General features: G+C 42.0%; 3 protein-coding genes across 3 annotated transcripts in view; 1 reads left to right on the forward strand and 2 right to left on the reverse strand.

Moving 5' to 3' along the window:
• Positions 1-6,200, reverse strand: part of LOC144092672 (cerebellar degeneration-related protein 2-like) — a 10,953-nt gene extending 4,753 nt beyond the window's left edge. Inside the window, exons 1-5 of the mRNA XM_077625682.1 lie at positions 5,845-6,200; positions 5,337-5,449; positions 3,812-3,960; positions 3,583-3,720; positions 2,496-2,721 (exon numbers count right to left, since the gene is read on the reverse strand). Of these exons, the coding sequence (XP_077481808.1) occupies positions 2,496-2,721; positions 3,583-3,720; positions 3,812-3,960; positions 5,337-5,449; positions 5,845-5,926 (708 nt within the window). The 5' untranslated portion in view covers positions 5,927-6,200. The remainder of the gene's footprint in view (positions 1-2,495; positions 2,722-3,582; positions 3,721-3,811; positions 3,961-5,336; positions 5,450-5,844) is intronic.
• Positions 6,201-7,336: 1,136 nt separating this feature from the next.
• On the reverse strand, positions 7,337-13,420 carry aco2 (aconitase 2, mitochondrial). The gene is made up of 17 exons (XM_077626294.1): positions 13,336-13,420; positions 12,172-12,314; positions 11,736-11,994; positions 11,159-11,251; positions 10,930-11,088; positions 10,458-10,608; positions 10,270-10,374; positions 10,107-10,198; positions 9,924-10,029; positions 9,686-9,843; positions 9,530-9,603; positions 9,349-9,460; positions 8,994-9,272; positions 8,741-8,932; positions 8,544-8,676; positions 8,355-8,476; positions 7,337-8,175 (listed from the first exon to the last, which is right to left on the reverse strand). Exons 1-17 carry the CDS (start codon positions 13,369-13,371, stop codon positions 8,041-8,043), a joined length of 2,349 nt encoding a protein of 782 aa, XP_077482420.1. The 5' UTR covers positions 13,372-13,420; the 3' UTR covers positions 7,337-8,040.
• A 382-nt stretch (positions 13,421-13,802) lies between these two features.
• Positions 13,803-15,000, forward strand: phf5a (PHD finger protein 5A). The gene is made up of 4 exons (XM_077626131.1): positions 13,803-13,947; positions 14,239-14,262; positions 14,547-14,713; positions 14,784-15,000. The coding sequence occupies exons 1-4, from the start codon at positions 13,896-13,898 to the stop codon at positions 14,871-14,873; spliced, it is 333 nt and encodes a 110-aa protein (XP_077482257.1). The 5' UTR covers positions 13,803-13,895; the 3' UTR covers positions 14,874-15,000.
• Positions 15,001-15,009: the final 9 nt, after the last annotated feature.

Raw genomic sequence — 15,009 nt, forward strand, 5'->3', positions numbered from 1 at the left:
AAAAAAGCCTTACTATACTATGTCGTTTTTTAAAGAAAAAAAGCCTTACTATACTATGTCGTTTTTTAAGAAAAAAAGCCTTACTATACTATGTCGTTTTTTAAAGAAAAAAAGCCTTACTATACTATGTCGTTTTTTAAGAAAAAAAGCCTTACTATACTATGTCGTTTTTTAAGAAGAAAAGCCTTACTATATATACTAAGTTGTTTTTTTAAGAAAAAAAGCCTTACTATATATACTAAGTCGTTTTTTAAAGAAAAAAAGCCTTACTATACTATGTCGTTTTTAAGAAAAAAAGCCTTACTATACTATGTCTTTTTTAAGAAAAAAAGCCTTACTATACTATGTCGTTTTTAGGGGAAAAAAGCCTTACTATACTATGTCGTTTTTTAAGAAGAAAAGCCTTACTATACTATGTCGTTTTTTAAGAAAAAAAGCCTTAATTATACAATGTTGTTTTTTAAGAAAAAAGCCATACTATACTATGTCATTTTTTAGGGGGAAAAAGCCATACGATACTATGTTGTTTTTTAAGAAAAAAAGCCTTACTATACTATGCCGTTTTTTAAGAAAAAATGCCTTACTTTACTATGTTGTTTTTTAAGAAAAAAAGCCTTGCTATATTATGTCGTTTTTTTAAGAAAAAAGCCATACTATACTATGTCGTTTTTAAAGGAAAAAAGGTCTTACTATACGATGCCGTTTTTTGAGAAAAAATGCCTTACTATACTATGTCGTTTTTTAAGAAAAAAAAGCCTTACTATATATACTATGTCGTTTTTAAAGAAAAAAAGCCTTACTATACTATGTCGTTTTAGGGAAAAAAGTCTTACTATTCTATGTCGTTTTTTAGGGAAAAAAGCTTTACTATACTATGTTGTTTTTTAGGGGAAAAAGCCTTACTATACTATGTCGTTTTTTAAGAAAAAAAGCCTTACTATACTATGTCGTTTTTTACGAAAAAAGCCTTACTATACTAAGATTAAGTTTAAGTCTTACTATACTATGTCGTTTTTTAAGAAAAAAGCCTTACTATACTATGTCATTTTTTAAGAAAAAAAGCCTTACTATACTATGTCGTTTTTAAGAAAAAAAGCCTTACTATACTATGTCATTTTTTAAGAAAAAAAGCCTTACTATACTATGTCGTTTTTTAAGAAAAAAAGCCTTACTATACTATGTCGTTTTTTAGGAAAAAAAGCCTTATTTTACTATGTCGTTTTTTTTAGGAAAAAAAGCCTTACTATACCATGTCGTTTTTTAGGAAAAAAAGCCTTACTATACTATGTCGTTTTTTTAGGGGAAAAAAGCCTTACTATACTATGTCGTTTTTTTAGGGAAAAAAAGCCTTACTATACTATGTCGTTTTTTTAGGGAAAAAAAGCCTTACTATACTATGTCGTTTTTTAAGAGAAGAAGCCTTACTATACTATGTCGTTTTTTAGGAAAAAAAAGCCTTACTATACTATGTCCTTTTTTAAGAAAAAAAGCCTTACTATACTATGTCGTTTTTTTAGGGAAAAAAACCTTACTATACTCTGTCGTTTTTTTAGGGAAAAAAGCCTTACTATACTCTGTCGTTTTTTTAAGAAAAAAAGCCTTACTATACTATGTCGTTTTTTAAGAAAAAAAGCCTTACTATACTATGTCGTTTTTTAGGGAAAAAGCCTTACTTTACTATGTCGTTTTTTAGGAAAAAAAACCTTACTATACTATGTCGTTTTTTTAGGGAAAAAAAGCCTTACTATACTATGTCGTTTTTTAAGAAAAAAAGCCTTACTATACTATGTCGTTTTTTTAGGGAAAAAAAGCCTTACTATACTATGTCGTTTTTTTAGGGAAAAAAGCCTTACTATACTCTGTTGTTTTTTTAAGAAAAAAAGCCTTACTATACTATGTCCTTTTTTAAGAAAAAAAGCCTTACTATACTATGTCGTTTTTTAAGAGAAGAAGCCTTACTATACTATGTCGTTTTTTAGGAAAAAAAAGCCTTACTATACTATGTCGTTTTTTTTAGGGAAAAAAGCCTTACTATACTATGTCGTTTTTTAAGAAAAAAAGCCTTACTATACTATGTCGTTTTTTAGGAAAAAAAGCCTTACTATACTATGTCGTTTTTTAAGAAAAAAAGCCTTACTATACTTTGTCGTTTTTTTTAGGGAAAAAAAGCCTTACTATACTATGTCGTTTTTTAAGAAAAAAAGCCTTACTATACTATGTCGTTTTTTAAGAAAAAAAGCCTTACTATACTATGTCGTTTTTTAAAGAAAAAAAGCCTTACTATATATACTATGTCGTTTTTTAAGAAGAAAAAAAGCCTTATTATACTATGTCGTTTTTTAAGAAGAAAAAAAGCCTTACTATACTATGTCGTTTTTTAAGAAAAATAGTATAGTAAGGCTTTTTTCTTTAAAAAAACGACCATGTATAGTGAGGCTTTTTTAATTTAAAAAACGACCATGTTTATTTAGTTTTTTTTCTTAAACATATCGTACCTTGCACGTCTCGGTGCTCACCAGCCGCTGCTGCAGCGCCGCTTTCTCCCTGCTCAATAGCTCCGCCTCCCGTTCGGCCTCCTCCCGCCGTGCGCGCTCTCCCGCAAATTGAGTCTGGAGGCTGCGCAGGGAGCGGCGCAGCGACGCCTGCTGCTCCTCGCGCCAGAGCTGCACGTCGCGCCGTTCCGCCAGCGATCCACGTCCCTCCCATTCGCCGTCACAAGGCCTGCGTAGCGGCAGAGAAGAAAATCGGATTTAAAGTCGGATCCAAATGTACTTTGCAAAACCATGTTGATACAATAAAGACTATGCGTACAGTGCTATTGCTAACTGAGCAGAAAACCTCAATTTTTGAAAAATAAAAGCATTTCTGAATTGTTGAGTCCATTTTCTTTGTATTCTTTATATTTTAGTGTACATCGATTCACTATAAACCCCAAAACTGTTCAGGGAAAAGAATTAAAAATCTAATTGACAGAAAATATAGGCACGATTGCATTAGATAACTATGCTATCATACTACATATGCTGGTAAAATATAAGAAAATGATGAAAACGCATTTAAAACTGTCTATATTTGTACTCTGTTCTGGTTCTTGTCACACTGATGTAAAAATAGTCATAAAAATATGTCTATCAGATTTTATGAAATGCTTCTCCTGCAAGTAAAGGTCGAATATGGAAACATTATGTAACGCGCTTAATCATTTTCATGGATATCAACAATATTCCATCCGGTCATTATCTTATCTTGTGTTATCTTAGCGCGTGCTAACGACCGGGTGATAAAATGCTTCAAGACTATTCACGATAATTCCCATAAAGTAATCCAACACAAAATTCGGATTATTTTCAAAACTTTAGTCACCAGAATATTAAAGTTAAAGTCATGAATTTAAACTAAACCAGGTAAGCCCTTGTAAAAAAAAAAAAAAAAGTACTATAACTATTTATACATTTGCACTACTTCTGTCTTTGAGCGTAATCCCACCGCTTTTAATCTGGGATTACCCTCACGGTTAATTAATCAGTCACAGGTCGTTTAACGGGACGGCGGCGAGCAGCCAATCGGCTTCCAAAGTCAAACCCGATCTTTTGCAGTTCTTCCAGACTCTGGGCTCCGCGGCCCCCGCGAGCCAGCGGCGAGGGTCCCAGCTTCATGTCGTCCACCTGGATCTGCAGTTCGTCCACGCGCGTCTGCAGAAGCTCCACCGTTTCTGTGAGCCTGCGGTAAAATTAGCCACATTAGAAAACCGTGACGTCAAAATGGAAGTTCTCTAGGAAAGACCACGTCGTTCGTGGCGGTCGGCGCCAACCCGTGGATCTTGTGCTGCGCCGCACGGTTTTCCTGAGTCAGGCCGCGGTTGCTCTGTTCCAGTTCGCGGGACGCCACGTCCAGCTGTTCGTAGACTTTGGCGTGCTGCTCGTTGACCTGACGTAGGAGATCCACTTGCTTTCCCAAATGCTGGAAAAAAACAGCGAGATAGATTTTGTAAACAAAAACTAAATCCACATCAAGAGAAAAAAATCCCCTGAACATTAAAAACTAATAGTTTTCCAAGTGCAGGAGATCCAGTAAAAAATCATTTTCTGCAGCCAGAAATTAAAAATCAGCCAATGGGAAAATAACAGCCAGACAGATTTTGTAAACAAAAACTAAATCCACATCAACAGAAAAAAATCCCCTAAACATTAAAAACTAACAGTTTTCCAAGTGCAGGAGATCCAGTAAAAAAATCATTTTCTGCAGCCAGAAATTTAAAAAAGAAGCCACAATATAAATCAGCCAATGAGCTACACCCCCAAAAACTGCAATACATTGATCATTAAAATTATACTACCAAAAACATGAAGTGTCGATGCATTTTGAGATGAAAATCATAATAGTATGATAGTAGAAGAAATATGATATTGAAATAAAAGAATTCATTTTGGCTTCCGAATCAGGGATAAAAATCAAAACAAAGCTAAAATGGTATTCCGATTTTTTGTTAACGTTGACACAAGAGTAGTCGTAAGCAGGAGACTTAATACATATCTTATCAACGAAGCAATTAGAAGCCGTTGTTGACGAACATTGCGCTCTGACAACACAACCTCAAACGCATTAACGCTTTGTCGTGACGTCAACGCGTCGGCGCCCCGGAGATCTTCGTTCTCAGACAGAACGGATTTAAGAACATTTAAGTAATCCACAAGCCCAAACACTAGGCTAAATATTGACTTCTCTCACTGTGTTTTTCCATCCTAAAGCAAATTTAACCCCGACGTGACGTTCTTGAATTACTGTCAATGCGATAGAGCCTGTTAAACAGAGTTTACCATTCATAATGGATGACTTTAATTCACTGCATTAATTTTGGGAAAGAAAAAATTACTATTTTTCTCAACACATTTGTTTCAGTTTTAGAAAAAAAACTTATGCATCGTTTCACATATAGCTAAATGATAGAATCGTTAACATAGCGTGTTAAAAAATAAACTAACAATACTCACGCAGATCCAAAGGATTGAAATTGTACCCGTAAAATAATTTCTGGAAGGGATCAGCACTCTTAAAAAATTCCAAACTAACTGAGTGACTCAATGGAAAATAAGCGGGTAGACAAATATACTCGTTGTGCTTATCGTGCGACGAGTTGAATTACAAAATTCAAAAAAAATGGAAGTTAGTCCCAAAGATCATGAAAATTTTCCCCCGTAAAAACCACTACCGGTAGTTGATGGGTGAAATCCAATCTATCGAATTCAGTGAGGTGACATCAATGCAGCATTTTAAATTTCATTTTACTGAGTGTAAAGGAAATATGACAAAAATCTGCTGGCCGGTCCGATTCTTACCTCGATCTCCAACACTTGTTCCTGATTGGTCGAGCTCATCTGCTGCAGACCCTGTTCCAGCTCGTGGTTCCTCTCCAACAAGGACTTGCCCAGCTCGGCGGCCAGCTGAAGGTCTACAGAAAAACATTTATTTATGGTCCACTTTTGAAAGCCTTAAACCTGGGGGTCTCCAAAGCGGTCCTCAAGGGCCACCGTGGACCCTCCCTGGTCTTTGTCCCAGCGATTTCTGATGAAGCAAGCACAATCTGACTACAACCAACCATTGCACTTTTCAGATTCCTGAATATAGAGATAGCTGAAAATGCAATACTACTACTACTAGCAAAATTAGCCCCAAAGGATGTTGTTAAAAAAATACACAGGTGACCTTCCAAATAAAACACCTTGAATTCAACCACCAGCATCCTCAATGAAAAAAACGTTGGTTTTGATTTAAAACGGTGAAATTTAAAGTATGGGCGTGAAAAAATGGCTACTTTTTGCAAGAAAAAAAGGGTTTCAACGTTACCATGTTCAAGGTCCTGCTTGTCGTACCAAGGCTCTTCCTCCTTCAGCTCAAACTCCTCGTCCACGCTCACGTCTGTCAACATCTCGGCGACAATTTCAAGACCTATTCGATTTAGTTAGCTTCTTGACAAATCGTCTTTTGAAGGAAACATGACGAACGCAGCTTTTAAGGTTCTTTTTGGGGGGCTATTGTTCTTATTAAAGACACGCCAGTGGAAGCCGCTTGTGAGGTACAAACATCGAGCAGGTGCCGGTGAATTAACCCTGAACTTCCAACACGAGGACTGCCGCACCGGAAACTCGAATAGCAGACCTTTAGAATAAAATACTCAAATTGATGAAACGCTAGAATACACGCAACAAAAACATGTAATTATCGGACAATCAACAAGACAAATGTTATATAGTCTTAAAATGCAGATAAAGTAATATATCCTGTCTTATTACACCGTGTAGTTTATCGCGGGGTTTTACTTTGAAGACAAGTCGGAAATGGCGAGCGCTGTGACATGGAACATTTTAATTTCTTTATCCGGTGATGCTGTTGACTTGATGGCGATTAAACTTCATTTTTAGGTTTAATGGCCAAAACGGGACACATTGAGATCTGTAAATCTCCCTGGCTAATTGGTATAATCTATTGTTGTTGTTTTCAATTATTTAAATTATTTTTAAAAAGGAGAAAATATATATATCAAATGATTTATGGCTCATTTATTTACGTTTTTAGATCATAAAAATACATTTGTAAGAAATAAAATACACGCACGGAATAAAGCTTGGAGTACTTCGTTCACAAAAGTAACGTGCCTAGGTTTCGCCACCAGACGGAGCTCAAGTGCAATAGGAGAAAATGCTTCAATGTAATTAATAATTCAATTTTAGAGCAACTGTCTCACACAGTGTAAAACAACCAAGACTTTCCAATAATCACTAAGTAAGGTGTGGCCACTTCATGGTGTAGTGGTTAACTCACCTGACTGTCATGTAGGCAGTTGGGGTTCGAATCTCAGTTAGGAAACATTTTCCCTTAAACAGAAACAACTGTGTGTAGTCAAGACTTGCCAATATAATGACGAAGTATAGAGTGGCCACTTTATGGTGTAGTGGTTAACTCACCTGACTGTCATGTGGGCAGCTGGGGTTCAAATCCCTGTTGTGAATCATCTTTCCCTTAAAAAGAAACAATCGTGTGTAGTCAAGACTTTCCAATAATCACGAAGTAAAGTGTGGCGACTACGGCGTGGTCCTGGTCAACTCCTTCTGCCAGGGGACCCTCTTCGTCAACAGGGACAAAGCCTCGGCCACTTAAGGGCCAGGAGGCTATTTTTCTGGTGTACATTTTGTATACTGGAGAAAAAAAACATAGTATTAGTTAGGCTTTTTTTCTTTAAAAAAACAATATAGTATAGTTAGGCTTGTTTCTTTAAAAAAAAACGACATAGTATAGTAAGGCTTTTTTGGTTAAAAGTAAATCCACAAAGATGCGATGATATCTGCCAGTATTTATTCTCTAAATAAAACATGGACATTTTACATAAAAGTCAACCCGAGCCAGAGAGCAGGTGAGCACGACGTGTAGATTCGATTTTTTATCCGTTATGGATCAAAAGATAATACGTACAAGTTTTCTTCATAGCTGCGAAAACCATTGGACAGTTTGTATTTTAATTTTTACATTCAGATTCAAGTGAGGGGTAACACAATGACTTCAGCTTCCTCGTCCTCAGTCACTTTTCCCTATTTGGGTTTAAACGTCATAAATATAGAAAAAAACAGGACCTTTTGAATTTGCTCCTTATTCTTTGGGCGATGGAGATCCAGTCCAACTGGATTGGATCTTAATCACCGTCAATGGCAATGGCAATAAAACTTGATCAATCAATGCAAGCCATCCCACTTTAAAAGGAGTTACAATTTATTCTCTTGTGTACAGATCCTAGGATTCCCAATTGGAGCGTAGTCCTGAAAAACAACATGATATTACAGAGGTTCTCTCCCACAAACAGGTGGAGTAACGTGGAGACAGCTGGTGAAGGTCCAGTAAAAGCCGTTGTGACCTAGACAGCCGTTGCGGATCGGATGGAGTGGAAGGAAACAAAAGCGCCCGGCGTCGGCTGGTCGGATTGGACGCCGGGCGCCACGTCCTTCGAGCAGACCGGAGTCTCGCGGATTACCCGAAGCGGCGCTCCGCGTCTCAGTGTTGAAGCGTCTTCATCCTGTTGAGCGCCGATCCCGCCTTGAACCATTCGATCTGCGTTTCGTTGAAGCTGTGGTTGAGCTCCAGGACGTCTTGGGAACCGTCGGCGTGCTTCACCACGGCGTTCAGAGGCTGAGAAGATGAACGGAGGGGAGAACGCCAGATTAACGTTAGCCGCTCAAATTTGTGGCTCCGCGGCGCTTTAAACATTCACACAGCCACTTCTCTAATTGCTTTGGTTTACTTGCATTTTGCTATTATACTACATTCAAAGTTTTTCATTGGGTGTTTCTTACGACTCCGCCTCTCACCTTTCCGGGAGCAAAGCTTTCAAGTCCTTTGATGGAGACGTGGTCGTCGGGGCAGATTTTGTCGTAGTCTGTGGGATTGCTGAAGGTCAGGGGCAGCAGGCCCTGTTTCTTCAGGTTGGTTTCTATAAAAGGAGGGTCAAAAAGGTCAGAGCGCCAATGGTCAGACGACGTGGCGTGACGTGGACTTACCGTGGATCCGAGCGAAGCTCTTGACGATGATGGCTCTTCCGCCCAGATGGCGAGGCTCCAGGGCGGCGTGCTCCCTGCTGGAGCCTTCGCCGTAGTTGTCGTCTCCCACCACCACCCACGACACCTTGTTGGCCTGCGCGCCACGTGGATTAATGGGTGAAACCGTCCACCCAGGATGGGTGTCCCAGCTGCCATACCTTGTAGAGACGTGCCACGTCGGGGACGCCGCCGTACTCTCCCGTCAAGTAGTTCTTGACCGAATTGACGGCGTCGTTTTCGCTGTTGACGGCGCCGATGAGCATGTTGTTGGAGATGTTGTCCAGGTGGCCTCGGAACTTGAGCCAGGGGCCGGCGGCGCTGATGTGATCCGTGGTGCACTTCCCCTTCACCTGGAACGGAGGAGAGCGTCAGCCGATGTCGGCGGCGTCCCCCACGGCCCCGTGGTCCCACCTTGATCAGGACCCTCAGGTCCTCCAGGTCTTTGCCGCTCCACGCGTCAAAGGGCTCCAGCAACTGAAGCCTGTTGCTCTGAGGGCTGACGTCCACCCGCAGGCCGCTGCCGTCGGGGGGCGGGTGCTGGTAGGTGTCCTGGCCCGGGTCAAAGTCCCGCGCCGGGAGCTCGTCCCCGTTGGGCGGCTCCAGCTTGAACTTCTCGCCGTTGGGGGCCGTCAGGTAGTCCGTCTCCGGGTCGAAGTCCAGCCTCCCGGCGATGGCCATGGCCGTGACGATCTTGGGGAAACGGAAAGAAAATGGCTTAGGCCAGATTGGCCCAATGAAAGCACTCGCCTGCAGGAAATGCGCTGACCTCGGGGGACGTGACGAAGGCGTGCGTGGCGGGGTTGGCGTCGTTCCTGGCCGTGAAGTTGCGGTTGAAGGAGGTGACGATGGTGTTCTTCTCGCCCTTCTTCACGTCTCGTCTGAATTCCAAGAGAGAGCGTCATCAAAAGTCGCCCGCCACAAGCTCGGAGCCATTTTTTTTAAGTCACCTGTCCCACTGCCCGATGCAAGGTCCGCACGCGTTGGCCAGGACCACGCCCCCAACGTCCCCGAGGATCTTGGACTAGAGGACGACAAACGAGGCCAGCTTTTGAATCTCCACCCGAGCGGAGCGGTTAAGCGTCGACGTCGAGGCGCTCGCTCACGTAGCCGTCTCGTTCGATGGTGGCGCGGATCTGCTCCGAGCCGGGGGTGACGGTGAACTGAGCCTTGCACTTGAGGCCTTTGTCCAAGGCCTGCTTGGCCACCGAGGCGGCTCGCCCCATGTCCTCGTAGCTGGAGTTGGTGCAGCTCCCGATCAGACCTGGCGGGACGGACGGAGGGAGGAGAGTGAAGGGGGAGGACCCCTGATGGGCCACCCCCGAACGGGGCCCGGGGACTCACCCACTTTAACCTCCAGCGGCCAGCCGTTCTTCTGAGCCGCGGCGCCCACGTCGGACACCGGGTGAGCCAGGTCGGGGGTGAACGGACCGTTGATGTGAGGCTTCAGCTGTCCAAACACACACGGGGGGACGTTAAAAGGGACGGCCCCTATCCGGTCGACCGCGGAAAGGGGCGGACGCCGACCTCGTCCAGGTTTATCTCGACCAGCTGGTCGTACTCGCAGCCCTCGTCTGGCACCAGCAGGCGCGAGTGCTTGTCGGCCAGAGCGGCGATCTCTGAAAAGGAGGAAAAGTCATTCCAGATCAAGACGTGACTGCTTTTCGGAATTCAAAAGCCAGAGACGTACGTCCGCGCCCGGTCTTCTCCAGATAAGTCTTCATGCGGTGATTGTAGGGGAAGACAGATGTCGTGGCGCCGATTTCCGCACCCATGTTGCAAATGGTGGCCATTCCTATCAACACACAAAAAAAACATGGACGTTATTTAGTATTAAAATGGGGAAAAAAAGCACGATTTTGTCGGTTGAAGACGCACCAGTGCAGGAAATGGAGTCGACGCCGGGTCCGTGGTACTCCACGATAGCTCCGGTGCCGCCTTTCACCGTCAGAATGCCGGCCACCTTCAGGATGACGTCTTTTGGGGACGTCCACCCTGAGAGGGACCCCGTCAGTCTCACCCCGATCACCTTCCAACGAAACAAGAGAATTGGCAAATGAAAACCGCAAAATGTACTTTTTTGTCTGTCATCCTTATAAATGTGTGTGTATGTTAAGATTCTCTTGCTACGTTTGTCCAAACCGTGCAAGGTAGAGAGTTGATTTTTTTTTATGGTGGCCAGAAACGGCTGTCAGAAACTAATAGACGAGTGATTGAAGTTCTTGTGTAAACTCTATCTTTGATTTTTTACACACCCATCTTTCAAAAGATTTTTTTTAAATAGCGCAACAATTGGCTTTTGATTCTAAACAAGCAAGTGAGACCAGCGAAGAAAAAAAAAGACGCCGACCTTGGGACATTTTAGTTCCCAGGGGATGCCCGCCATGACGTCCACAGCGTCGGCGCCTCCCACGCCGATGCAGATGGCGCCCAGTCCACCGCCGTTGGGTGTGTGCGAATCCGTGCCGATGAGCATCACGCCCGGGTAGGCGTAGTTCTCCAGGATGATCTGAAGGGACGAAGAAATACGGGCGCTGAGCCCGCCGTTCCGACGGGGAGCCGGCCTCTCGATTCTTTACCTGGTGGATGATGCCGGAACCCGGTTTCCAGAAGCCCACTCCGTATTTTGCGCCGGCGCTGGCCAGGAAGTTGTAGACCTCTTGGTTGACTTCCTAGAGCAAGGGTGTCAGACTCGGGTTGGTTCGCGGGCCGCGTTAACGTCAGCTCGATTTCATGTGGGCCAGACTATTTTAGATATAATATTTAGATTTTTTAAATGGATTAAAAGAACCGGATTAAAAGCCCTGAATATTCAGTTTTTAATCGCTCTAAAACAATGTTTATTTTAGCTTTTTTATATATTTTTAGATTTTAAAAAATGATTTTTGAACTAAAAACACAGAAAAAAAATGATTAAAAATTACAATTGTTGATTTAAAAGAGGGAAAATCAGGAAATGTAATATAAATCTATACTCTTCATTTTAATTTGATCCTAAAACAAAAAGTCGGCACTCATGATTTACTTTCCCGGGCCGCACAAAATGATGCGGTGGGCCAGATTTGGCCCCCAGTCCGCCACGTTGACACCTGTCCTAGTTTGAGACGAGTAACCGTGAGTCGTCGATCGGGGGCCGCGTGATCCGGGAGAACTGACCTTAGCCCTGGCCAGGTCCTCATTGCCGCCGATCTGGGCTTCGATCAGGTGGTCGCAGTGGATGGTGGAGGGAACGGCCACCTGCGGCAGACCGCTGCTGATGAACTGCAGCATGGCCATCTGAGCCGTGGCGTCCTGCATGGCCACGCGGTCGGGCCGCAGGCGCAGGTAGGTGCGCCCGCGATCGATCTCCTGCTCGTGGGGGGCATCCAGGTGGCCGTACACGATCTTTTCGGCCAAGGTGAGAGGTCGATTGAGCCTGCGGCGACAAAAACAGGAATTGTACGCGGGGCAAAAAGTGCAGCATTTTACATTTGGGGACCAAAAGATCCCGTTCGTTTCCACCGGTGGGTTCAAACCAACACATTGCTCATTCGTCTCACTGATGAACTCATTCACTCGTATTGATTTGACCTCTAAAAAAAAGACAGGCAACCTCTTTTGCACAATGTCGACGTTGGACTGAAGCTTCTCGTAGCTGACGAAGGAGGTGGGCTCGAACCGGCTCATGGACACTTGCGCCTTGGCCCTGTAGGCCGCCGCCACGTGGAGACGCCGTGCGCCGTGGCCGAGAGCCAGCTGGGGACAAAGCAAAAAGACATTGGCACGTGCTTGGTAAAAATAGTTTCGTAGGGTTAAAGGTGCTCCGGAAATAAAATTTGCTTTAAAAAAAAATAAACACTCCATGGATACTTTAATTGTTGTTAAAAGGGAAAAATAATAATAGTGACCAGTAAAGGAAAATAGTTTTGTGGGGTCAAAAGGTGCTCCGGAAATAAAACTGCATTTTAAAAAAAAAATAAACACTCCATGGATACTTTAATTGTTGTAAAAAGGGAAAAAAATACAGTGACCAGCAAAGGTTATCTACTTTTTAAGGTTGGCCTAATTGTCCTTGTGCATTTCAGATTTAAGAGACAAGCATGGTTTTATGTGAAGACACAAATAAAACCACCTGCCAGCCACAAATCAAGTTGAAGGATCTTAAAAAGTCAGAAATGACTATACAAGCACCAAAATTAAAAATCAATGTGTAACATATGTAGAGTTCATGGGATTATTGTGGAATAACAACATGCATTTTTCACAAATACGTGGCAAATAAGTTTTCTGGTAGTAGACCATTCGCGATATTATGTCCAAATCAGCAGTCATGATAGTATTGCGTGTACATTTAACTAAAATGTATGCATTTGTTTTGGTTAATCTTGTCAAACCGTGGAAGTCAAAAAGTCAAACTGCTCTCCTCGTCGTCTAACCTTGGTCAACCTTGTCATATCAAACTCTGCGTACAAGATCACATTCAATTTCTTTGTTGCTAGATTTAACAATTTGGTGAAATAATTCATCAAAAATGGTGTGTTTGGTATGTATTTCTAAATGTCGTCGCAATGCAAGTCGGTGTCCTCTGAAAGCTCACGTAGGGACGCGGTGACCCGGCTAGTTAGCAACCCATTCGCCATTTCTCTGCATGTCGCACGCCTGAACGAAACGTTTTCTTCTCTCTCTTTTAACAACAAAGGTCAGAAATACAAACTTTCAAAATCACAATCGGCATGTAACGCGTGACAAAAAGAAAACAAGGGAATATTTCTCAAACCTGAAGCCGCGCGACGGTGAGACAGTAAGTTGCCATTTTGTTCACTGACAAAGATGTGGCGCTTTTTAGTGACGTCACAGGTTTTATACGGGGAAATTTGAAGGTCCTTTAAGAACAATCTAGTTAGACTTTTAGTTTTATGATCACTTTTATGTGTACCGTCATAATACGTGAATTTATTTTATTTTAGGTATAATAATTGATAATTTAAAAAAAACAATTATCTATATTTCTGAAATTTATTAAAAATGTCGGAGGATCTATATGGAACAAGAAGGATACTCAGTATGAACAGTTGCACTTTGGAATTTCTTTGGCTAAAATTATTACATTGTTTATTACTATCCAATTGTACATGACATATTAGAGATATAATAAATACGTTTTAATATTAATAAAATAAAACAAAATAAAAATGAAGCCATTAAATGAGGCACAAGTAACTGCAATCCGCATTTTTAACACGGGGGGCAGTAGTGCAAAATGGGCGTAATGGTTTCCGGGTAAAAAGGTGACAACCTGGTAGCTATTCCGGTACGCCGGGAGCACGTTAGCTAACAATGGCAAAGCATCATCCAGATTTAATCTTTTGTAGAAAACAAGCCGGCGTTGGTATGTTTTATCAATTCAAATGCTGTATAAAGTACGGTACTGTTTTTCATAACTTGCAAAATATGAGTGAATTAATGCTATCAAATGTGCTAGCAGTGAAGCATTTCCTCCATTGAAACTTAGCTTCGGAGTTAGCATAGCCATATTGAAATTCATGTCTAAAAATGATCACTGAATCATCATGATGTGCTCATTCTCGATACATTTTTGTATTTATGTATAGACTAAACGTCTTTAAATGAAGTGAAATGTAATACATGATTTGGCTGACTTCTTTTTTAAACTTTGCAGCTATCGGGAGACTTTGCGAGAAATGTGAGTATTCGACCCTGCATGTAAACACGAGTCAAGTTGTCAAAATTTTCACATTAATTAAATCATTACTTATGAACGAGTTGACATTAAGGTCGCATTTACAATAACTGGTACCATGAATCATTTTCAGGCAAAAAAAAGTTTTTCCCCAATTTCTCTATGTTTAAACTATAAATATTGAGGTAAATGTATTGGCTACATGTTATATATGCACATAACTTTGTCAATTTGTATTTCAGCTGAGAAAAAACTTACCAAAGTCTATGACTCTTTATCCCATCAAGGCGACGGCAAGTGCGTCATCTGCGATTCGTACGTGAGGCCGTGCACGCTGGTCCGTATTTGCGACGAGTGCAACTACGGCTCCTACCAGGGACGATGCGTCATCTGCGGGGGGCCCGGAGTGTCCGACGCCTACTACTGCAAAGAGTGCACCATCCAGGAAAAAGATGTGAGTTGTCCCTCCCACATTGCAAACAAACCCTGGCTCACCTTGACGCCTCACCTCGTCTCTTTTACAGCGAGACGGCTGTCCTAAAATTGTCAATTTGGGAAGCTCCAAGACAGATTTGTTCTACGAGAGGAAGAAGTACGGCTTTAAAAAGAGGTGAAGACGCCGTGGACCAACCAACGGTCTTCATTTATTTCAAGTATCTGATGACTATTTGTTTATGACCTTGATTTGTTTAATGCTTTGAATAAAACATCTTTTATATTCCGATCCCCATTGGAAGCGAATGCTTTGTC

The sequence above is a fragment of the Stigmatopora argus genome, chromosome 18, assembly GCF_051989625.1.
Source record: "Stigmatopora argus isolate UIUO_Sarg chromosome 18, RoL_Sarg_1.0, whole genome shotgun sequence".
Taxonomy (NCBI): domain Eukaryota; kingdom Metazoa; phylum Chordata; class Actinopteri; order Syngnathiformes; family Syngnathidae; genus Stigmatopora; species Stigmatopora argus.